At 44.7% G+C, this 23,765-nt stretch overlaps 1 protein-coding gene across 2 annotated transcripts in view; it reads right to left on the bottom strand.

Moving 5' to 3' along the window:
- The window catches only part of LOC119176577 (E3 ubiquitin-protein ligase MARCHF6), a 145,544-nt gene that overhangs the window by 48,653 nt on the left and 73,126 nt on the right, over nucleotides 1-23,765 (bottom strand). For both annotated transcript variants that reach the window (XM_075877902.1, XM_037427936.2), the window contains exons 11-14: nucleotides 20,349-20,407; nucleotides 19,978-20,202; nucleotides 16,596-16,799; nucleotides 7,774-7,925 (exon numbers count right to left, since the gene is read on the bottom strand). In XM_075877902.1, the coding sequence (XP_075734017.1) occupies nucleotides 7,774-7,925; nucleotides 16,596-16,799; nucleotides 19,978-20,202; nucleotides 20,349-20,407 (640 nt within the window). The remainder of the gene's footprint in view (nucleotides 1-7,773; nucleotides 7,926-16,595; nucleotides 16,800-19,977; nucleotides 20,203-20,348; nucleotides 20,408-23,765) is intronic.

Raw genomic sequence — 23,765 nt, 5'->3', positions numbered from 1 at the left:
GGGCTGGAGTTGCGCGTTGGTTTTGGGTTCGGGTCACGGCTTCCTCTTGTTGCTTCGTTTTGCTTCGTCTCGCAGCTTGGGTTGTTGTGTGTTGTCGTCGTCGTATATGATGTGCTGTCGTCATATATGGTCGTCGGTGGAGGGTCTTCCGCTTTTCCTCTTGAAGCAACCTCATCTCCAAAGGTTGCTGGTTTTAGTTTCCCCTACGGGGGCTTGGGGACCTTCTTCGTTCGTTGTTGTTGCGGTTTGGTGACGTGAAGCGTGGGGATGGCGGTGATGGAGAACGGCTGGACAAGTACTCTGTATGGCGCAAGTAGTCTTCGATTGCCGGAGGTCGTTGTCCAGGGCGTGGCCGTTGTGCCCGAGATGAGAAGCCATGCAGTGCCATCCGCCTGTAGGGGCAGTGTCGAAGAATGTGGCCGGCCTCACCGCAGTGAAAGCATAGGGGATGGTCCTCTGGAGTTCTCCAGGTGTCGCATTTTCTTTGGCTCGGGCGTCTCTATTATGTAGGGTGGGCGGGGAAGGGCGGATGGCTACTTGGGGCTGCAGCGTTCCGTCGAGGACTGGGCTCGTTTCGTCGGGGTGGCCTATGTTCACTGCAGTGGCGTAAGTCATTGCTTCGGCCTCTGTTCCAGTCGTCGCTGATGAAGAGCCAAGCGCCTGCTGGACTTCATCACGCACTATGTCCAAGAGAGATGCTGCTTGGGGGGGCTGGGGGGTAGGAAGTAGCAATTGACGTAGTTCTTCTTTAACCACTTCTCGAATAGCTTCCCGCAGATCGTTGGTGGTAAGCCCACCTCGAATCGGTTCCGAGTAGAGCGAGCTGAGCTGAAACGGGCGGTTGTATTGCCGAGTCCGGGCGTCCAGAGTCCTTTCTATGGTGTGCGCTTCTTCAGTAAATTCGGCGACTGTCTTAGGAGGGTTCCTTATGAGGCCGGCGAAAAGTGACTCCTTCACCCCTCGCATTAGGTATCCGACCTTTGGGTATCCGGCGGGATACGTCAAGAGTTGCCGTGAATGTCAGCGCCGAAAGAGACCTCCAACAAAACCAGCTGGATTTCTCAGGCCAATTGAACCCCCATCGTGACCATTCCAACAGATTGGTATGGACCTGCTTGGACCTTTCCCCACGTCAACATCCGGTAACAAGTGGATCATAGTGGCCCCTGATTACCTTACCCGATACGCTGAAGCTAAGGCCCTTCCAAACGGCACAGCCGTAGAAGTTGCCAAATTTTTTGTCGAATCCATTCTCCTCTGTCATGGCGCACCTGAGGTACTAATAACAGACAGGGGAACAGCATTTACGGCTGATCTTACTCAGGCAATCTTACATTACAGTCATACAGATCACCGAAGAACAACTGCGTACCATCCGCAGACAAACGGTCTCACGGAACGCTTGAACAAGACCATTGCCGATATGCTCGCTATGTACGTGCACACAGAACACAAGACCTGAGACTTAATTCTGCCTTACGTGGTCTTCGCCTACAACACCGCGGTGCAGGAGACCACTAAAATGACACCATTTAATCTCGTCCACGGGAGGGATGCCGTTACTACCTTGGACGCCATGCTGCCTAATGTCACCGATGAAAACAACCTAGACGTGGTCGCCTACCTTCAGCGCGCAGAAGAAGCCCAGCAGCTTGCTCGTCTGCGCATAAAAGACCAGCAGCGAAACGACGCAAGACGCTACAACCTGCGGAGACGCGATTTAACATACAGGCCAGGTGACAGAGTCTGGGTTTGGACGCCCGTTCGCCGCCGCGGATTAAGGGGGGCGGCTTTGGGATCACGAAAAATGGCAAAAAAATCGATTTTTTGAAACTCAAGTTTTCAGTTTCTGGAACCCTTTTTCTATCTGGTTCCAAAATATCTACACTGAAAACCGCGCAGAAGTGCTTCGGAAAATTCGTTTCACCCACCTAGGTAGCAAAACTTTTTCTGGAAATGGCGAGAAAATGGCGATTTTCAAAAAATTATAGCTTCGCTATGCTTGGGCCGGGAGCCGGCTTCTTGGGCTCATCGGAAAGAGCATTTCTCAGTGTTTAATTTTCCCGCCTCAGCTGGCTCCTCCCTTTAACAACAAGCGAGCAAAAAGCAAATGTTTGAAGGTCGTTTTGAGGCCCTTGATTGGCGGTGGCCGCCATGTGGCCTCAGCTCGCCTCGCCATTGGCCGGATGCTCGCTCCGGGAGATCGTCGTCTGCTGCTTGTGCGTCGCGAGGACATGGCTCTCGAAAATCGCCACTTCGTGACGTGTTCACGGCTTAATAATCACTTAAGATATAACTATGCTTTAGTTACGAGCAGTAAGCGGATGCGCGATCAGGTTACTACGAGCGGGAGCGCGGTCTACGAGCGCCGCGCGTCATCAAAGTCGTCTTTAGCCGTAACTCCGCCGACAGCGAGACTGCGGGCAGGAACGACGCGCTAGCGCATTCGTGGTGACGTGCTTCTTCGCAAGCAACGAAGCTGTAAGCGGCGGCACGATCTGATTACTACGAGTGGCCGCACCAGATGCACGATCAGATTACTACGAGCGGGCGCGCGGCGGTCTACGAGTGCGGCGCATCAACGGAGTCGGCTTTAGGCCTAACTCTGCTGACAGCGAGACTGCGGGCATGAACGACGCGCAAGCGCACTCTCGGCGATGTGCTTCTTCGCAAGGAATGTACCACATTACTCGCTAGCTCCTCTGAATCTCGTACGGGTATTTTACGCATCGGCAGCGGACAACACAGTCAAGCTCACCCCCCCTTCCCCCCCCCCCTCGCTGCCAAGGATCGCTCGAAACAGCGGCTAGCAGTTTCGCGCGTCGTCATTCGAAAATGCGATGCCAAGTGCAGTGCGTGCCGATTTTTTGTCTTCGTAGTTACACATTTCGCGCATCGTCATCGAACGCCGCCGGCAAGTGCATTACGCGCCGGCTGCACTGTCCACGCGGCCGCGCACCCCACGGTCATATGGAGTGCTGTCAGTAAGCTTTAGTGATGCGATTCAGACGTGCTTGGAGCCGTGCTTGATATTGCCACGATCGTCTATGAATGTTCCGAGGTTAATGAATTGCTGTAGATTAGCGTTTCCGCGACCGGCTGTATGATGATGCGTTTCACGGCTAGAGCGGCGAAAGAGCATGTGTCAATCAGGGGCACGAATTTTTATATGCCCGTTTCGTGTCATTAATTATACTGCTAGAAATTCCCGTGCCACCAGTCTTTTGCCCATAACTTTGTTATTTAGAAAGAAGGCATAAGCCGTCATGGTGTGATCCATTTTTCTGATGCAATAAACCTCTCTCCAAATAAAAAAAAGTTCAGTGAATATTTGTAATCAAGTACTTAATTACGCTAATTACAACTTCAGCACAAAAAAGTATGTGTTATAATTTCAGTATATGGTTTTATTCAATTACAATCTTTTCTGTCATACCTATCACACCACTCCTTCATACAAAGAACTTGGTTTGAAATCCATACTTGTCCTTTGTAAATCATGAAAAGGAGTAAATCATGAAAAGAAGTCAAATATCACAAGACAAACCTGAGATCACAATTTTTAGGTGTCTTAGAGACGTAAAGAAAAGTTGAAACTTTAAACGCAGCTTTCTCAATACTGTTTTTTTTTTTTTTTTTTTGACATTATACTCAGCCCCTCCACATGGTTCAATGAAGAGATAATTTGTTTCTCGTAAAGTATTTGTGGTATCGCTTCAAAATTTTTATGGAAGCACTGTGAGGCTATTCTTAGTGTCTGTGCCAATTTTCAGCAATATGCAACGAGAAACAAAAAAGTTCATTGAAAAAAGCCTGTCGAAAACTTCGACAGGCTTTTTCTCACAAGTGTGTTTTGGACATTGTGCATTGCTCGTGGAAAGAGTAGCACGGGAATGACTGGAACGATTTTGATTCTGTTTTTTTTTCCTGAATCCCTGAACACTGCTTGTGGGTACAGCAATCTTCAATTTCTGTTTTGTGGCCCTGTTATTTTTCTAGACGATGATTTGTTCGTGCCATTGTTTCTCACAATGTGTGTCGGCAGCCATGATGATCTCTAGAAAAAAAAGAGAACTTATTAAAAAATTCTGAGAGTGCCATACCCTGTAGCTTTCTTTTGAGTAAAGATCAACACCATTCACAGCTTCCTGGCATGTTTTGTTGCAGTGCTAGGCTTTCCACGAGCAGACCATGTAATTGGATCGTGTAGCATTATGTAACTTGAGAACTACTGAAGTTATCATGATAAAACTGCATATTTCCCTATTCTAGACACTTGCAAGTGTGCATGCCAAATTTCATTGCTGTAGGTCAACAAATAAAAAAGTTTTTTTTCAATGCCACCTCCCCCCTTAAGCGAAAAACCCATGCGCCGTTATTTCGGCCAATAGAAAGTCATCCGTCAAGTGGGTGAAGTGGACTATGAAGTGATCCCTGATGGGGCTAGCTCATCCCAACGACGCCGCGCACGACAAGAAGTGGTACACGTCGCCCGTTTGAAGCCCTATCATGCACGCTAAAGGACGCTCCCTGTTTGCATTTCTTGTTTTGTTTATGTGTGCGTGATTCGTGCTTATTTACCATTTACCTTCGCACAGGCTGTCCTTTTGTTTTAGTTTTGTTTTAAACAAAGCATCGGGTCGATGCTTACGTTGAGGAGGGGAGCAGTGCCGCGAAGCGTATTGCGGATAGTGTTGCGCATGCCGATACCGCCGGCACGCGGCCTTATCGTGGTCCAGGACGCACCGCGATTCATCTGCGAAGATCGTGGCCCGCACGTCGACCATTCTTTGATAACGAGATAGAGCCAGATGCTACGGCGACTGTATCTCGAATGGTGAATGCGCCTTGCAATCCAGTGGGACATTCTGTTCCCCGACGGCCGCCGAACACGCTGTTCGCCACCCGCTAAGCCGATGTGTCTGCTTTCCTTTAGTGGGCGCAAGTCCGTCAAATAAACGGATCTCCTTCTATTTCTACAAGCCTCCCGGTCTCCTGTCTTCGGGCTACCCTCACTCTTACGTGACAATACGAAGTTGGCGTTCACGGCCAGAAGATCCACAGCAAAAACTCGCCAAGCTTAAGAAAGACAGCGCACTGGCAGCTAAGGAGAGAGCTCGCGTCAAAGCCGTAAAAGGCTTTAAATTTACGGATGAAGTAGCAAACATTATGTCTATAGCAAGCACGATAATGATGATGCTTTTTCCAAAAGAAACAGTTAAGCGCAGTTGACAAGGGCGGAATCGCACATGCCATGATGAGTCATGGGCGGCCGGAGCCACAATAGCAATGCTAATAGATTAAGCCGCGTTGACGACGGTGCAAAGGCTTATCCTTCGCTGAGGCAACCACCCTCCTCCCTTACTCAGTGAGCCCGTGCTACCCGTGCAGCGTGCCACGGTCCCTTTTCTTTTTTTTTTCCCCTCTGACCTTCATTCACAACGCGTTCACTCCTCCCGCGTAATGACCTCGTTGCTCGTTCCCCAACGCGCACTCAATGCACCTCGCTATAGAAGCCCACTCACTATGACATCTGTTGCAATTATTTACCAGCAACTGCATTATAACCGGTCTCTCATCTTGGGTGGGGACTGCACAATAAGCGGTATACACTCTATGGGCAGGTAAACGGGAGTCAAAAAAGACCGCATTGTAACGAGTTCTGCACTATAAGCGATTACGTTACAAGTGGTCTCCACTGTACTTTGCTATTTAATTCTGTTGCATTTTGTGTTCACTTCCTTAGTTCTATCTTTTACCTGTATGCTTTGCACTTTCCACTTCATTTATTTTGTATGTTTATTACTGTGCATTCTTTGAATATCATGTAGTATCTGAATTTCACACCTCTATAGTATCTGTTTAGAGACAGTAGCAAAAATAAATGTGCTCCACTGCAAATGTTATCGAAGACGCCAGCCTTCTGCCAGCCCTCTTCTGTGTATAGCGTCGCATTTTCAGCGCAACCTAAGAAACACTAGGGTCTTTAGAATTACATTTTTTTTATTGTCTAGTAAAGGAACACACCACATAATATTTACATGTTGCACACCAGATATGTGTAATATTCCCTTTTTTATCGACAATGTTAATTAAAATGAACGCATCCACTAGTTCAAGATGGCTGGGCATTCCACAAGTGCTTAAACTTTGGTCGGGTGGCTGAATCGTGTGACAGACAGACAGACAGAAAGACAGACCAAAATTTCTGCATTTAAGTATCCGAAAAAAAGACCATCGGCGTTAAAGAAATTTTTTTAGACAATGCACATGTTTAAATAAAGATGCTGTCATTTTAGCACACGAATGTGGTGTCAAGATGGAAATACCTTGCCAAATATAGATTTACCTTTGAGAGCCTGATTAGCAAAAACTTATCAACTTTTTATAATCGATCAGAGGGCAGTGATTTACATGGGTAAGTTGTAGGGTCTCCCAGTTGCTGACATAACGACTTTTTGTAAATAAAAAAAATGTGCATAATTTGAGACATTAATCATCAAATTTCAATGGCAATGTTGAAACTTAGTGTAACGGATGCACAAACAAGGAATCGGCTCTGTTTAGTTACACCAGAAGTTCTCGAGACTAAGCAGAGATGAAGAATATATGAAGGCACATCAAGGTCCGATCTTGTCACGAAAAATTGCAAACTGTAGAAAATACACATGAGAAACATTTAAGTGACGTGTAGTGCTTACCTGTTTTATTGCAATACCACTAATATTGACACACTCGACTGGTTCTTGCTGTCAGTGTCGGCGTCAATGTTTTTCAGGTTCCGTTAAAACCCAAGTTGGTAACATGCCCCCATGCAGCTTATGTCCTACCCGCGGGTAAACGTGCGTGAGCAGGAGCAATGAACTCAGCTCAAGCATAGATCGAATGAGCCGGCCCATCTCCACAGCTCGGAGGGTGCACGCAAATAGATCCCCCTATGTGTTAGACTGGCCATCTAGTATATGCTCAAGCAGAAAGGGAACACACAGCCCATCTTTAACGAGCATGAAGGGACACAAAGAGGAGGAGGGAGGGGGGGTTCTTCTTGAACAGCAACTATGAACCGATTCTAAGGGCTTACCCACGATAACTGGCAGGCGTGCTACCTTGAAAGATATCAGTGGTCAGCTAGAATACCCTTCTATGTGCCGCATTCTCAACGCACAAAGACTGTGCGAAAAGAGCATCTCTCCATGGAGCGGCTATATTCTCTCTCACAAGTGTTTACTGTAGTTACACAACATCAATAAAACGCGATAAAACAATGAACATATTCAAAAAGTTTCAAGGGATGAAGGACAACCTCATCTGAGACAGAAGACATGACTTCGGTAAAAAAAAAACAAGATGAGAGTGAAGATTATTTTCTTGAAAATGCACAAAAGTAAAAAAGTTTTGTTTTTCTCCCAGTACGAGTGAGTGCTATACTTCAATAAAAGTAGGTACCTTCAAATTATTTATGATGAAAAAAGTTGTCTTTCTTCGTGTAATGGCACCATTTTCACCCTGAATCTCACTTGGGTAAAAAAAATCCTGTGGCCGTAACACGACTACACATGGTATAACAGGAATTCAAAATGAAGTAACAACACATGCTCTTATTTGCACTGCAGATGCTGAACTCAGGTGCTGTGTTTGGGTATTGTGTTCCATGCTTGCCAAATACAAATTAGGTTTGCTATCAGCATACTGCACTTTTGCTTGCGGTGGAAAATAAAGCTAGACATCACAAACAAAAATCAACACACCGGACTGACTTCTCGAAATATTTACCTTGAAATCAAGACATGGTATGGGAGGAATCCTGGCAACAGACACTGGATAAGCCGCACTGGCACCCACACCATGAGGAGCACTGTAGTACCGAAAATCACCAGCGACACCAAGAAGCGACGGACATGTTGCAGAATTGGCAGGTGGATCATCTGTGTAGGTCAAACACAGCACATTGTAGGTAACAAATCACACATTCATCCTTAAAGGAATCCTGAAAAGAAATTGGCCAGGCCATATATTTTGGTGTGTCACACTTTTGAAAATGCAGACACGAAAGTTTTATTATGAGCAAAGCACTGAAAATTCACTCACTTCCAATGAAATTGCATGAAATCGCTGAACCTTTTTAAGGCTAAACCACTAAATTTAACTGCATTTAAACGGGTCCTTCGACACTTTTTCAGCATGGTTAGAAAATGTTACCTATCAGCATTCAAGACTCCTGAGAAGACGCGAGCCAAACACTATTCGCGGCGAGATCGGGCTATAGGTGGCGGCACTGTCCCCGCACAAGTGTGGATAGGCGGTCGGCAGCACGTATAGAAATACACGCAGCGGCGTTTGCTTTGTTGCGTGATGTCCGAGCCGATTGTCGGCAGATAAAATGTGCTGACTACAGTTTACTGTTAATATTTACGCTCTTCTCTACTGAATCCGCGCACGACGCCTATGCAATGTTACCATTACCCGCAAGTAAAGCCCATTCTGCCTTTCATAGAGTTACTCACCCTGGGCGACTCTCTTCACACTTTTGCACTAAATCATGCCTTTGCTGTGTTGTTTGTACACGGTTAGCTTGTGTTCCGCCTGCTACGCACTGCTGTAGCAAGACTAAACTACTTATTTACATCTTTGTCATCTGCATACAATAAAAAAGAGAAAAAAAGATTGTAGAAAGCCCACATATCTGTGCGATCAGTTCAGTACCACCATTCGCACCTTATACGCATGATTTTTTTTTCTCTCATTTTGTTCACCATGAAATGTGGGGAAGTCGATAAGTCTAGTCAAGAAAGCTTAGCGGCTGACGACGCTTTGCGCTACACTACGTTTACCAAGTGTACACACACGTTCTGGCACCAGTAAAAATCTTATATAAAGGTTCAGCAGAAAGCTTTCATCGGTGTATTACGTGCATGGCGGTGCTACAACAAAGGCCTGGTTAATGCGACAAGCATGTATTTTTGGTTCAGACAAAAAATGACCACTGCCTTTCGTCGTGCAGTAACAATGCCACACAAACGCTGAAGAAAATGTAAAAAAGATGGAATTTTCAGTAAAAGTTTATGACAATATATATAACGCATGCTGTCTGAATCAACTTTTAATGTCTCAGAACTTTAAAGCATTCTTAAATCTAAGCACATGGTTGCACACAGTAACTCAGTTTTAATTACAGTGTAAGTACCGATCTGTCACAGTTTATGTGACAGTAATATTTCTGTGTAGTGGTACCACGACCAGATAAACCCAACTAAGGCTCTTCGCATGATCGATAAACTAATGCCATAGTTGTACACCTACAAACAGCGCACAAATGCATGACCAAGAGCCAGGTTTTTTTTTTTCTTTTTTTTTCTTTTTTTTTTTTTACAATCGAGTTGCTAAAGGACACTGCTTTCACACACCATTTTATAGTCCTCATGTTTGGGAGGATGCCAACAGCATTTTGCAATGTACTTGAAACAGAAAGCTGTACCCACTCTGAAATTATGCTGGTGAATGGAGGGTACGACGAAAATAAACAGCACTCTGGAAAGTTGCGCTCGCCGATTTTATTACAATGCATTAGCAGCCGAGTAAGACCAAATGCTTTCGTATGTCGTTACAAGCATACGTAAAAACAGTTACACTCGCGCTGACTTGATTGGACAAACCACACTTTGAAAACGTGCTTGACATATGCGCACATAGAAACACGACGTGGCTAGTTCGAGCACGGAGCAATCCACACTTCACTTCTTCGGCCAGTTGCCACCAGGCGGCGACTCAGCTCGATTTCGTGGCCAATAGTACAGCACGCAACCCGGAATTTATAATCATCAAAGTAAGCTATAAATCGCTCTGTCTTATCTCTACAATTGATGCCATATACTCAAAATTATTGTGCCATATAACTGTAGTCCTTGGTCGTTGGCTAATTTGAGCATTGCGAGCTGCATAGCTACCGTGGCCACTGCGGGATGCTGCCATGTGTTTGTGCAAATGCTCGCTATTGCACTGAAAACAAGTCGCGCATCTAAAGAAAAAAATTTCAAAAGCGCTCAAGGTCATGAAATGCACTCACTGGTAAAAAAGAAGAGAGAAAGCACTTCAAGCATGCAGCAGATTTCTGTAACTCTGCCAGTACTTTACAGATTCTAAGAAGTTTTGCAGCAGTTGAGTCAAAAGGCAACAAGATTCTGGAATGAAGCCATTAGCATTTGCTAGGAGAAGGGCTGTAGGGCCCTTTAAATGCAAAGATAAATTAAACACTGCGACTTTCTGCAGCTTTCCCACATAAATAAAATATCCTAAAGAACAGATCTGAACTGAATAACAAAGTTTGTAAAATGGACAGAAACATTCATTATATGAAAGCTTTGTATGTTGAAGTACAACCTCTTATGCAAACCACAGAAGCCAATAAGTTTTTAAAATGAAAGAAGCCTCAAGATCTGGTGAAACACTGATAGGACAGCTAAAAAGAGTTAATTTCAACAACAAAAGATTTTAAAAAAATGTTGCACTAGCAGTCCTTCTCACAGCAGGCATACGGCAAGCATAGCCGTACAACAAATGCAGCTCCACCACATCGGGGTACACAATCAGGGCGAGCGAGCATGTTACACCCATTCCACTACCTACGTTTACAAGAAAAACACTGCACATAATCTAGAATGGTGCAACACTAAATGCACTGTTCACAGAACCAAATTTCTGCTGTCCACCGAGTCTGATAAATGCAGCATTGAAACCTACTGGAGGCTACAAAGAAAACAAGCTTTGTCTTGAAACTCCACACCATCATTATCTGCAAAATTTGCACTTTTTTTTTTCTTGCGATTTTAGAAGCTCTGAATAGGGAGTGTGCAAATTATGCAGAGATTTCCCAAACCAATCTGAAATAATGAGCATTAGTATATAGTCCTAATGAGTGAGGCATATTCATAAAAAAAAAGAAATGAATTGAAACACAAACAAGGTGAACTTGTTCATTTACCTTAATTAGCCGATACTTTAACCAGCCAGATCCAGACATTCCCAGTCTAGTCAGAACCACCGGCTGAGGTCCGAAAGGGAATTAACAGGATTAGCCGGTACTTTAACCAGCCAGATCCAGACATGCGCGGTCGAGTCAGAATCACTGGTTAAGTGGTCTGATTGGGAATCATCGCAGCAGTTGCCACCACTCTTCCAAACTGCGTCGCCCTCATTTCCGTCAAACGTGTTCGAATGCTCCATTTTCTTAAAGCTCTTCTCAACAATGTTGGGAGAAACCAGATCCCACGACACGTGATACCAGAGGATCTAAGCTTTCGCACGCAATTCATAAGCTCTTTTTCAATGGCACTTGCATTAGCAAGTGCACAATTTTCAGCTTTCTCCCATACTGAATGCCACTCTTCACGCTGAAGTGCTTGGCAACGGCACGGTTCCCGTTTCTTTCAGCAAACTTTATAATAGTCAGTTTGAATTTTGCTACATACAGTCGAACCCCTTTATAAGGGTCAGTCATATAACAAACACATGGGTTTGAGAGACCTCAGTGTGCCTACAGTAACATACGGGCTGATAAGAAAATGCATGTGGGCTTCCCTGCTTATAAGAGACATCTCATATAAAAAACAAGAATTGCTGCTCGGAGCATGCCTCTTATAAAGGGGCTCCACGGTATATAATTCTTGTAGCTCATTGCAAGGGAACAGTTAAAACGCAACGGACGGATGGCGAAACCTAAACTTCCCAACTCAATCATGCATGCATTGCAGCACGGATGCAGAGAACGAGGGCAACAATTGGTGTTACAAGCGCTCGCACAACTTCGATGCTGAAAACAGCCCACCCCGTGTCGTGAGCGTGCATTCTCATGGTGGTAGAAAAGGGGAGATTTAGACGAGGCAAATTCTTAGGCAGCTTTGACAACCTGTCAACTGGTTTGGGTGTTCGAGGACGGTATTCAAGTGACCGTAGTTCGGGGCAGGTCCTCGGAAGAAGGGACTTCGCATTCGCAGCCCATTTAATGCATTTCTGCACTCGCCTGCTCAACTAGGAAGGTTCCCGGCCAAAGCATCTCAACATCCAAAGTCTCTTCATGCATGTGCTGGGAAGCTGGCTTAGATGAGTCGGGGAGCGTAAAACAACCGAGAAAATATTTTTTTTTTCCACAGTACAGGGGTGAGCAAATTATGCGAGGGTGCAAATTATGTGAGTAAATATCGTATAAAGAAAGTAGAAATAAAATTACAATTTTCTTAATGGGTGCAACATTATCCATTTTGCATCAGTATTGCCACGTTCCATTTCCCAAGTTTTGTTATCGTCCGAAAACACTACACAATTCTCAGCGCAAACCGCGCCTGCAGTTTTCGAGAAGCTTCCGGACTGTAGTAGATCATTTTGATAAGATCACGCCCACTCTGCGAACTGTACAGATTATTCTGGAACCTACGCCACCGCCAGCGATAACGCTAGAACATTCGATGGCAAGAGTATAAATGCCGACGCGCTTCGTCGCTTGTCAGTAGTTGATCGACGGCCGAAGCTCCGTAAACTGCTATCTGTGCAAGACTGCTACTGTAATCGAACTTTCCGTTTACCGGGCACAGGTTTGCCCAAATAAACAATTAAATCCCAACATAAAGTCTCCTGTCTTCGGCCACGTCATGACCCCGTGACAGTATTTTCGAACATTTTCTGTTTTCCAACACTCCACATGATTCAAGCAAGATCCAACATGAAATTGAGAACTTTTGTCGCAATAAATTATTGACTAAATTAAGTCTTTTAAGGCTGTGTTGTTAAACAACACTCCTGCTGTTTCATGGAGTATATGGCAGTGTCAAGAACGTGAGCTGATATAGAAATTGGCTGGCTACTTAAACCCAAGACTTGTATGAGCACTGACCTCATTGAAGGTACTTGATTGCAATGAAAGTACCTGTTACAACACTCAAACCCCTTTACAAGATACACTAATGTAACAGACAATTGGGTATTACAGACAGCAGTGCCTACATTGAAATAGGGATGGATAAAAAAATGCAGACGTGATACCCTGCTTACAAAGACATCTCATCCAAAGGTCAAGCATTGCTGCTTGGTGCATGTCTCTTATAAAGGGGTTCAACTGTACTTCCAATACACTACCAGAAGAAATTTTCTTTTTTCTCCCACTTTTTTTTTTCTTAGAAAGGCCAAGAGTAGCTTCCTTTTGGCTCCAAGATTTTGGAGGGAGGAGACCGCTGGGTGGTCCATTTCTTGCTACTTGAGATCACTTGAAGGATACTACAGTAGTTGGACACTTTTCTTTTTTTCCGAACCAGTCAAGATCACTTGTTTTGAAGTGCCTCATCCATGGCCACCAATGCTTGTCCTCATGCAACATTGCAAACACAAACTCCCTTATTTGGGCGCTGTTGTGAAGCATATACAGAATAAAGAACAATGCTTCGGACTGGTGTGCAATTCAGTGCTTTTCTGCAACTACTATACTTAAAGAATACATAATGCTTGAGGTGCTCATAAGATATCAGTACACATATTGTTTCTCACAATGTATGCCGTATGCTCTACGATTTCTATGCTTTAGCACATATAAAAAATTTGCACCAGTAACTACAAAGGTATGCATGGCAGCCTTATTTTTATGGCAGTACAGATACAGAGATGATCAATTACCTTTTTTTCTGCAGATTTTTTTCTGTATTGTTACAAGTGGTCTACACTGTGGTATAGTCACAGCTGCATATGAGTCTACAACAAATATTTAGTCAAAAGAATTATTCTCATAACTGCTAAAGTAGCAGAATTGCAGCCGTTGTTATGGCAAACAATGACAGCCACCTTTCATTTTGCACTTTCCTTCACTGCTCTCACCTCAGCCAGTTTCTTCCTTATTATGCTGGTAAAAGTGTATTTTAGAAATGGCGTTCTAAAATATACATTTACCAGCATAATAAAGAAGAAACTGGTTGAGGTGAGAGCAGTGAAGGAAAGTGAAAAACAAGAGGCAACTGTGGTTGTCCGTCATAAAAACAGCTGTTATTCCGCTACTTCAGCAATGCTGAGAAAAATTCTTGTGGCTCAAGAGGCTACCATAGAAGGGCAACTTTTTTGTTAGTTGAGATATCTAATGAAATTTTCAGGGTAGACTAATAATAAAGACATTTCGATAACCATGAAAATTCATGCATTTAGGTTCACTGGTTCCCAAGTTACAGCCATTCATCAGGATAGTCCACATAGGTTTCTTAGTCAGACTCTGGTGAATTTAGTAAATGTGCTCGCACCATGAAATTGACTGTGATGATTGCTGTGTGGGTGCTTTACACTAGAACAGAGCACTTTTTTTAATTCCCTTGCTGAAAATTTTTATCAGAGCACTGAATTTAGTGTTTGCCATTGAGCTGTTATCAATGAAATTTTAATTATCACAGATTACAACACAATAAATTCAAGAAGCGGCTCTGTCAGTGGATGCGCTATTTATTAAGGTCCATAATAAAACAAATCTAATAGAAATCAGATGAACAGTTGCAGAGATAACACCAGACTAAACAGCCTCACAGGCCAAAAAAGTCATTCTGAGAAAACGATTGATATGTGGGGTTTAACGTCCCAAAACCACCATATGATTATGAGAGACGCCGTAGTGGAGGGCTCCAGATATTTCGACCACGTGGGTTCTTTAACGTGCACCCAATTCTGAGCACACGAGCCTACAACATTTCCGCCTCGGTCGGAAATGCAGCCGCCGCAGCCGGGATTCGGGTCAGCAGCCGAGTACCTTAGCCACTAGACCACCGCGGCGGGGCCATTCTGAGAAAAACTTTGAGGTTTGAACACATATTGTGGTCTAAAATGACCCTGCATAGTAGCTAGATGTCTTCTTAAGGACTCTCTTTAATTGCCACTTTTCCTGCTTGTGTTGCATTTATTTTCGAGCCTTTTTCGGATGGAGAGTGTCTTTCTCTGCAGCAGGTTCCGTGGCCAGGTGTGAGCCCTACCGATGACTAAAACTCTTGGGTGGCCCTGTAGCAGCCGGCGTTGTATCTCAAAACTGCCTCATGCAGTGCTGTATCCACAGCTATCAATGATGCATGCTGTTTCTTGGGCATCAAGGACCATAAAACAGGGTGGAATGATTCTGACGTGTTTTTTGTCTTCTAGCGATAGCATCCTCAAATTCAGGCATCACCTGAAACTTCCTCTTGGTCGCCGGCATAGCGCCGAGGTTTCGTTGCACAGCCGCAGGTTTGCTATCCTCCGCGGCTAACTCCTCGCACGTCTGAAAACGTGTCTGCAAATGCACAATCAACAACGCGGTCGCACTGTTTGGGGCCGTAATCACTGCGCTTAGTGAGTGCGGCGCATCAGGCGCACTTAAGCACGAAACACCAACCTCACTTGTGACTACGGGGTCTTGCGCCAATGGTGTAGCCATCTCGACGTTGCGATAAGCGTCAGTGCAATCGTTGTCTTGCAGAGACGAAGCAGAAGCTATACCGCTGGAATCATCGATGCGATTGTCGCCGAGCGTAGCCACGTGAACGAGCCACGCCATGCGTACGAGCTTCAGCTGACGCTTTCTTGACCTGAACGCATACAGAGTTCCGAACTTTGTTTTGCCCACCGGGACCGAGAGTGCAACAATTGGTCTCCCATGAACACAGCGAAAGATCGTCTCGTAAAGACGTCAGAATATTGTCTCATCAAGACGGTGAAAGATTGAAGAGCATGTGTGAGAACCGAGCGGGATGATGGCAACCGCGACACACAAAGCACGCCGCCTTGCAAGCGCCGGAGCAGACGGCGAGCTGGAGGAACAAATGCGTCATCACGTGCAGCAGCCAATAGGAGCCGCGTGATCACCAACTCCTTCGAGAAGTGCGCGCTTCTTCCAATGGTGGCTTGGCATGCGAACCATGAGAGACTTCAAAACTTCAAGAGGCACGCAATCGTGAGTGATTCCCGCCTCAGCCATGCCGCTGCTGCTGCCGCGGGTGGTGAAAAAAAAAAAGCAAGAATTCACGAGCAAAACAAGAACAAGATGGCGGCGCCGGGCCGCATGGTTGGGAAATTGAAATATGCGAAGTTGGGGTATTTTCAGTGCTCGCTGGCCACTCGCCGGCGGCCACGGCTTGTTATATAATTTATTTGACGTACTTTTGCAATGAATTAGACATTGATATTTACAGAACAGATGGTTTATAAGACATACTACCCGAATATGCAGTTTTCAAAAAAATAGATTTTTTCGCATTTTTTTTTATTTTCAAAGCGCGCGTCCCCCCTTAATTAATGTTTGTTATAGACTCCTATGCAGCTATCACTATAGCACAGCATCCCCCCTTAATTAATATTGGTTGTAGACTTTTGTGCAGCTGTCACTATAGCACAGTGTAGACCTCTTGTAACAATATAAAAAAATGTAGTAGCTTTTTTACATTTCATTTTTGTCACAGTGCAGCTGCCATGGCTTATATTTGATGAGGATGGCCCAGCTGCCTTGTATGGCCCATGATGCCATAAAAGGCAGCTGGTAGCCATGTCACTAAACCACAGTGACACGTGCATCCAATTCAATTTCCAAAATAAAACCATTACATGACCCCTACCTCTTGTATTGGATTGAAGTCTGGGTCATTGAGGTTTCGCAGAAACCACAGCAGGCCGGGACGAAGAACCTCACGCAGAAGAAGCACAAATGAGGCAAAGTAGAAGACATACACCATGCCAACCAGCCAGTGCAAAAACATGAATGTCCCAGGTGCCAGCTGGAAACTGGACTCTCGATCAGATAAAGTGGCATCCAGCATACTCTGCAAGAAACAAGCATGCATGTTCACTATCTGTGAAACATCTCATTTAAACACTGCCTTAGCGCTGCAGAAGTATTGTAAAGCAAACTGCTTAAGTGAGCCTTATCTCATCCATAAAAAAAAAATTAACATTAATAAAAAAGCAGAGCAATGCAACTGATATTGCACTTGGTATGGCTGAAAACTCTGCTTTATGCCCTCATGAAATTTCAAAATGCTCGTCTGCTTCTGCTCACTAAATCACTGAGCTATGTATCACAAAAGACTAACATTTAATTGAGTTTAATCATCTCAGCCCCCAGTACAATGACATGAGCCAATAAGACATGGTCATTCCTTCCATTAACCAATACAAAGTAGCATCTTTCTTTTTTTTTGTCCGTTTTATAAGGCTCTTGAGCATATCTGGTGCGCTGTATGTACCACATTCTTTAGTAGTGGGGCAATAACCCATCCCGCAACTCATGGGACTGTCCCACATTGAAGGCTATACTCCTGCATTACCACAAGAGATACAAAAACATAAAAAAACGCCCCCCATTTTACACTTTATTAGTATTACTTTTTTGCAGCACCTTCTGACCACCCTGTTTGAAGTTAACGGCAAGCACTCCAAGAACATGTTAACTGCAAGCACTCCAAGCTTCTGAAAAAGTCTGTCAGCTAGCCAGGCGATTCACGACGGCAACTAATGCTTCTGGCACAAGCTATAGCAATAAGACTTCAAAAAAAGTTAAAGTGTGGCATCAAGTACGCCCTAAAATCTTAATCAGTAATAATTGAAAACTAAGTTGCACTTGTTTTGTGAATGTATTTTTTTTTGTTGTCCAAGCATATTACAGTGAGGCATAAAATGTTTTGTTTACACTGATGTTTGAACTTCAACTTGAATCAGTAACTTTCCTTTAATGCTATTTCCCTTTTTCAGAGATTGCAAAATAATGCAAGAAAAAATCATTATGAACTTGAACTCCTTTAATGAAATGGTGCACATGATTTTGTTTGAAGTTTGCATGCCCAACAACATTTCCAGTCTTTGCAAACAAAATCCTTAGTGCTCGATCTGCAGTGTCTGTTTGCAGTTCCCACAACTGGTTAAAAATATCCAGACAACACTTTACAGACACAATCGTAAGTGCTTCATCTGCACTATGAGAGTGTCTGTCTGCAGTTGTCACACCTGATGAGAAGTATGGCTTAGGAAAAGAGCACACAGGTTCACAACTTGAAAACAAAAATACAGCAGCACAAAAAAAACGAAGACAATACAGCGTCAGACTATTTCTTTTTTAATCTATTGCTTTTTGCTGCTTAGAAGCCCTTGCAGCAACTGCATCTTCAATACACTCGAATCCCGGTACAACGAAGCTCACGGGGCACAGAAAATATTTCGTTGAAGTGAGAATTTCATTGTAGTGAAATCGAAAAAAATATAGCTGATCTGAGCCAGCAAAACAAAGGAACGTTTATTCATAAAATTAAAAAAAAAAGTGCCCGCTGCTTCCTATTCTTTTCCAGCAGCGTCACGATGTGATTCACAGTCATGCATAGCGAGACCATGTTGAAAACCATGCTGAAACAACACCTATAACCACTTTCGTGAACGTAACAAACAGTTGCATTAACACGCTAACACCAGCAGCTGTCCTCCGTCAAAGTGTATCTGACAATGCCGAGATGAAGCCAGGGTATCGTGGAGTGGTGACTTTTGCCTTATTCTATGCCATTCTTATCATCCATCACTCGCGACTAGCTTTTTGGTTCATAATACGGATGAACATCTGCTCTGATTAGGTACCACACTGGCCAAGCACGAATAAAATGATAAGCATTGGAATCGGAAAAGGCATCGCTCTTCGGTTGCACCCTGCAGCTGCGTGAAGGAAACCATTAACTGAGCGACTGAGCTTCAGCTTCGGATTGTCTGCGGCTCGAAGGCAAGCCAGTGGCAAAAGCAGAGTCTGGCAGGGCACTCTCATTGCCATCGCTATCGAGCAATGGCGGTGCCCATGCTTGCTGAACAGCGGCGGTTTCTGGTGGTGCGAACGGGTGTTTTAGACTTCATCGACGTATTTTCAGGTTCTGAAAATGTATCAAAATGTGAAAGATTGGGTTTTCTGTCTAGCAATAAATATCTGAGCCTGGAATTGCACCGTGAAATTTCGTTGAAGCGGGACGGCAGAAAAAAAAGTGTTCGTTGTGGCGACAATATTTATGCATTGACTCCTACGGACTGCTGACGGGGAGCCGTGAATTTTTCGTCGTAGCGGAAATTTCGTTGAAGCGACATAGCTGTAGCGGGGCTCGACTGTATGAGAATTTCAAAACTATTTAATTCAAGTAATATCATGAAATGGGCAAGCTGCTATAGGTTCAGATCATGTAACATGGTGCAGAGAAGATACGAAACACGCATGGTTTTCCACTTAATGTTAGTCATTTGTTTGCTTAATATTTCATTAAGAAAAATGGTTAGAACTGTGCCCAGCCCCATACTTTTCACAAGTTTAAAACAGCCCTGCAACACTTTTCCAGGTAATCATTACAAGAGCTTATTGCCTCGCAACTTGACGGCCAGAAAAATTCTTAGAATCGGTCAAGGACGAGTGGAGTTACAAAGATTCGACGCAAGCCGTTACTTTCTCCTTTCGTACAAGCAAGCATGCTGAAAGCTAAGCAGGAGTGGAGGGGAAGGTTATGGAAAGGGGGCAGGAAAATGCATCTGTTCGTCAATGCGAGCAATAACCTCATTTTCTCCCCCCTTTTTTGTAGCCCCCCTCGCAAATGCAGCTTTTCAGCATAATCGTGAGCATGCACACGAGCATGTGGCGGCATTTTGCAGCGCCTGCAGTAACTATGCAGTTCCCAATGCTCAAATCAGCTCACGTTCATGAACTTTGTGTTTATGGCATCATTTGTTGAAAGAAGAGGGAACGATTACTAGTTGTCTAAAAATTAATTGTAAATTACAGGCTGTGCATTGCACTATTATGTCTGGCTAGTGTGTTCTCATGGGTCCATACCGAATGGCAGTGTTTGCAGGCCGTGCTGAGAAAGTGTTGCAGCGTGACCTTTTAGGTTCTTGATTGAAGCGAGAGAACCAGTACAATGAAATCTCCCCACCTATAAATGAACATTGCAAACAACTGGCAAAAGAGAAAGAAGAAAAACAACGCACCAGGGAGCAGACATCGAGCCACCAGCCACAAACCAGAGGAAACAGCCCAATCTCAACAACTGAGAGTAGGGCCACCTTGACCACCACGTAGCAGAGACCCAGCAGGCGTTGCGTTCTGCGCAGCTTCACCAAGGCTGCCAGGCCATGCAAAAACACCAACACCACGCCCAGCAGCACATAGCCGCACAGCGTCGTCAAGAGGCCCTCAAACTGAGACACGGCCACCTGCAAAATATTTATAATTTTCAGTGCTTCATACAGGACTCATTCGCATGCCAGTACAATGAGCTATCTTTGTAGCATGAGCGAGCGAGCATATATTGCACAAGTTCTCATAATGCCACATAGTCATGCATCCAGAGCAAACTTACATAGCTCTTCAGCCGGAAACCCATGATGGCAAACTGTCCAATATGATATGGACAAAAAGCTGCAAGGAAACAAAGCACATTAGTCGTATAAAATATCATTGTTCAATTACTTGGATATTGTAAATGAGAGCCCTACTTGAAGCTTCAGCCATAAAAAATTTTCTGCACATGCAGATAAAAGAAAATTATTATATTCCCATTTAATATTAATGTGCTGATAGAGATATAGATCTCATTGCCCATTTGAATGGTCACCCCTCAGGAAGCAGCACAAATATTGTGTAAAACGGCAACTAAGGCTTATTACACAGAAAAAAAAATGGGGTTCAAATGCAAATGAAGCAAAATTATAATAATAATTATTGGAGTTTTACGTCCCAAAACCACAATATGATTATGAGAGATGCGGTAGTGGAGGGCTCTGGAAATTTACACCTCCTGCAGTTTTTTAAGGCGCACCTTAATCTGAGCACACGGGCCTCAAGCATTTTCGCCTCCATCAAAAATGCAGCTGCCGCAGCCGAGATTCGGTCCCGAAACATGCGGGTCCGCAGCACAGTGCCTTAGCCACCAGACCACCGTGATGGGTGGAATGAAGCAAAATTATCTCCACTACACATCCAGTAATATAGTTTTAAACCACTCCTTAAAGGTACACTAAAGGCGAATAACAATTTATGTCAGAGTCAAAGCTCAATGTACGACATCTAAAACAGCAATATTATCAACAGCAGTGCCCCACTTACCGAGAAATGTAACACACGACTTGTACCACAAGTGGGACACTTGTGAAATGATCCTGATGAGAGCGTTCGACAAAAATTAATCACTAATAATCAAACTAGTTGCAATAAAAACAAAGAACTAGTTGCAATAAAAACAAAGAACCTTCCATGCATCAAGAGACGTAATAAAATGCTACTTGTCCGTTCCTGTTTGACTAATAAAAAAATAGAACTGCCTAGCGTTACTACAAGGGATGACATAAGTGGTTCAAAAACTCCATTTTTGCCTGGCTAGGTTGGATAGATGGTGCCATCTAAAGCCAGTTGAACCAAGGGAGAAATACCATGGCCTCCGAGCGAGATGACAAAGAAACGTTCAATGGCCGTTGTTGCTGCTGTGGCTAGATAGATATGTGGGGTTTAACATCCCAAAACCACCATATGATTATCAGAGACGCCGTAGTAGAGGGCTCCAGATATTTCGACCACGTGGGTTCTTTAACGTGCACCCAAATCTGAGCACACGAGCCTACAACATTTCCGCCTCGGTCGGAAATGCAGCCGCTGCAGCCGGGATTCGGGTCAGCAGCCGAGTACCTTAGCCACTAGACCACCGCGGCGGGGCCATTCTGAGAAAAACTTTGAGGTTTGAACACATATTGTGGTCTAAAATGACCCTGCATAGTAGCTAGATGTCTTCTTAAGGACTCTCTTTAATTGCCACTTTTCCTGCTTGTGTTGCATTTATTTTCGAGCCTTTTTCGGATGGAGAGTGTCTTTCTCTGCAGCAGGTTCCGTGGCCAGGTGGGAGCCCTACCGATGACGAAAACTCTTGGGTGGCCCTGTAGCAGCCGGCGTTGTATCTCAAAACTGCCTCATGCAGTGCTGTATCCACAGCTATCAATGATGCATGCTGTTTCTTGGGCATCAAGAACCATAAAACAGGGTGGAATGATTCTGACGTGTTTTTTGTCTTCTAGCGGTAGCATCCTCAAATTCAGGCATCACCTGAAACTTCCTCTTGGTCGCCGGCATAGCGCCGAGGTTTCGTTGCACAGCCGCAGCTTTGCTATCCTCCGTGGCTAACTCCTCGCACATCTGAAAACGTGTCTGCAAATGCACAATCAACAACGCGGTTGCACTGTTTGGGGCCGTAATCACTGCGCTTAGTGAGTGCGGCGCATCAGGCGCACTTAAGCACGAAACACCAACCTCACTTGTGACTACGGGGTCTTGCGCCAATGGTGTAGCCATCTCGACGTTGCGATAAGCGTCAGTGCAATCGTTGTCTTGCAGAGACGAAGCAGAAGCTGTACCGCTGGAAGCATTGATGCGATTGTCGCCGAGCGTAGCCATGTGAACGAGCCACGCCATGCGTATGAGCTTCAGCTGACGCTTTCGGGTCAGCAGCCGAGTACCTTAGCTACTAGACCACCAGGGTGGGGCGTTGCTGCTATGGCTCCCACTAATTTCGCTCTGGTGCCACTTATGTAGGTGACCGCGCAGTAAAGCCGGGTTACATTGTGCACGGCAACAGTGACATTGGGCGCTGTCAGGCGAGGGATTCGAAGTACGCTAACACGTACTTCAAATTTTGGCCCAATGGACACAGTAAAATTTGGCTGGGGAACTTCACAAATTCGTATCTGCCGCGGTTTCACATCTCTGAGACTACTGTACGTTTAATGAACGCCTCCTAAATTCGTTATGGCGAATTCCACTCGTCGAGCGGGAGCAAGTTTTCTTGCTCCAAAGCTGACAATCCGCGTTTTGCTGGTAGATTCAGAGCAAGTTCGCATTTTCCACTGGTAGATTCGGAGCAATCCACTCCGCGACAAAGTGTTCCGGTTGCTCCATCTTGCAGAGACAGATTTCGCCGGAACTCCGAGAATGCGTTGCCGTCATTTCTAGTAGAGTCGGGCAGCTGGGTTGCCCTCAGTGTTTTTTGAGGCGGTCTAGTAACCCTGTGCTCTTGTTTACATTCCTAAAATTGGAAAGCGGTAGCCCTGCTTTCCGCAAGACTGCGTGGTCGAAATGCGAGCTTTGCAGTGGCGACAAAGTTGTCATTGAAACGTTGAGAGCAGAAAAGAAAATCCTTTATGGTACAGGTTCAGTAATGTGTGCGTAAAAAACTTCTGGAGAGACCTCCCGCGGAGCATTCATGTGTTCCACTCGCAGATCTCGTTTGGCACACTCCGAGTGCTCGCTCCAAGATTTCCGCGGCCACTCCGGATCTACCAGTGGAATTCGCCATTAATAAAATGCAGTGGCTTCACAAAAAGCCTGTAGCGAACTGATTTGCATTTTTGTCAATGAGACCAGATCCCGCACAGAAATTTCGAGTTTCGGGAGATTTTGATGACAACTGTACAAACGAAAAAAACGGTCGAAATCCAGGAGCCTTCCGGAAAATCCGGGAGACTTGGCAGGTGTGGCACTTCCATGACACAAAAGTAGCACTACAAGGTTTCTGGACTGCTTTTTCAGGAATCAACATCGACTTGACAGTTGCCTTAGTGTCCCTCTAACAAACTTTGTAACATGGCCAGCACATCCTGAAACAACCAGTCGAATGTGCCATCACCATCTTAGTTTAACTTCCCTAGTGCTGTGGTATAAAGAACTGCTCGTTAAACTTCCATAATTCCATTTAAAACAATTGTGTAATTTGTTTAACAATGCACTTAGCAAA

This window comes from Rhipicephalus microplus, chromosome X, assembly GCF_043290135.1.
Source record: "Rhipicephalus microplus isolate Deutch F79 chromosome X, USDA_Rmic, whole genome shotgun sequence".
Lineage (NCBI taxonomy): Eukaryota > Metazoa > Arthropoda > Arachnida > Ixodida > Ixodidae > Rhipicephalus > Rhipicephalus microplus.
This window is presented reverse-complemented; position numbering and strand designations above follow the sequence as displayed.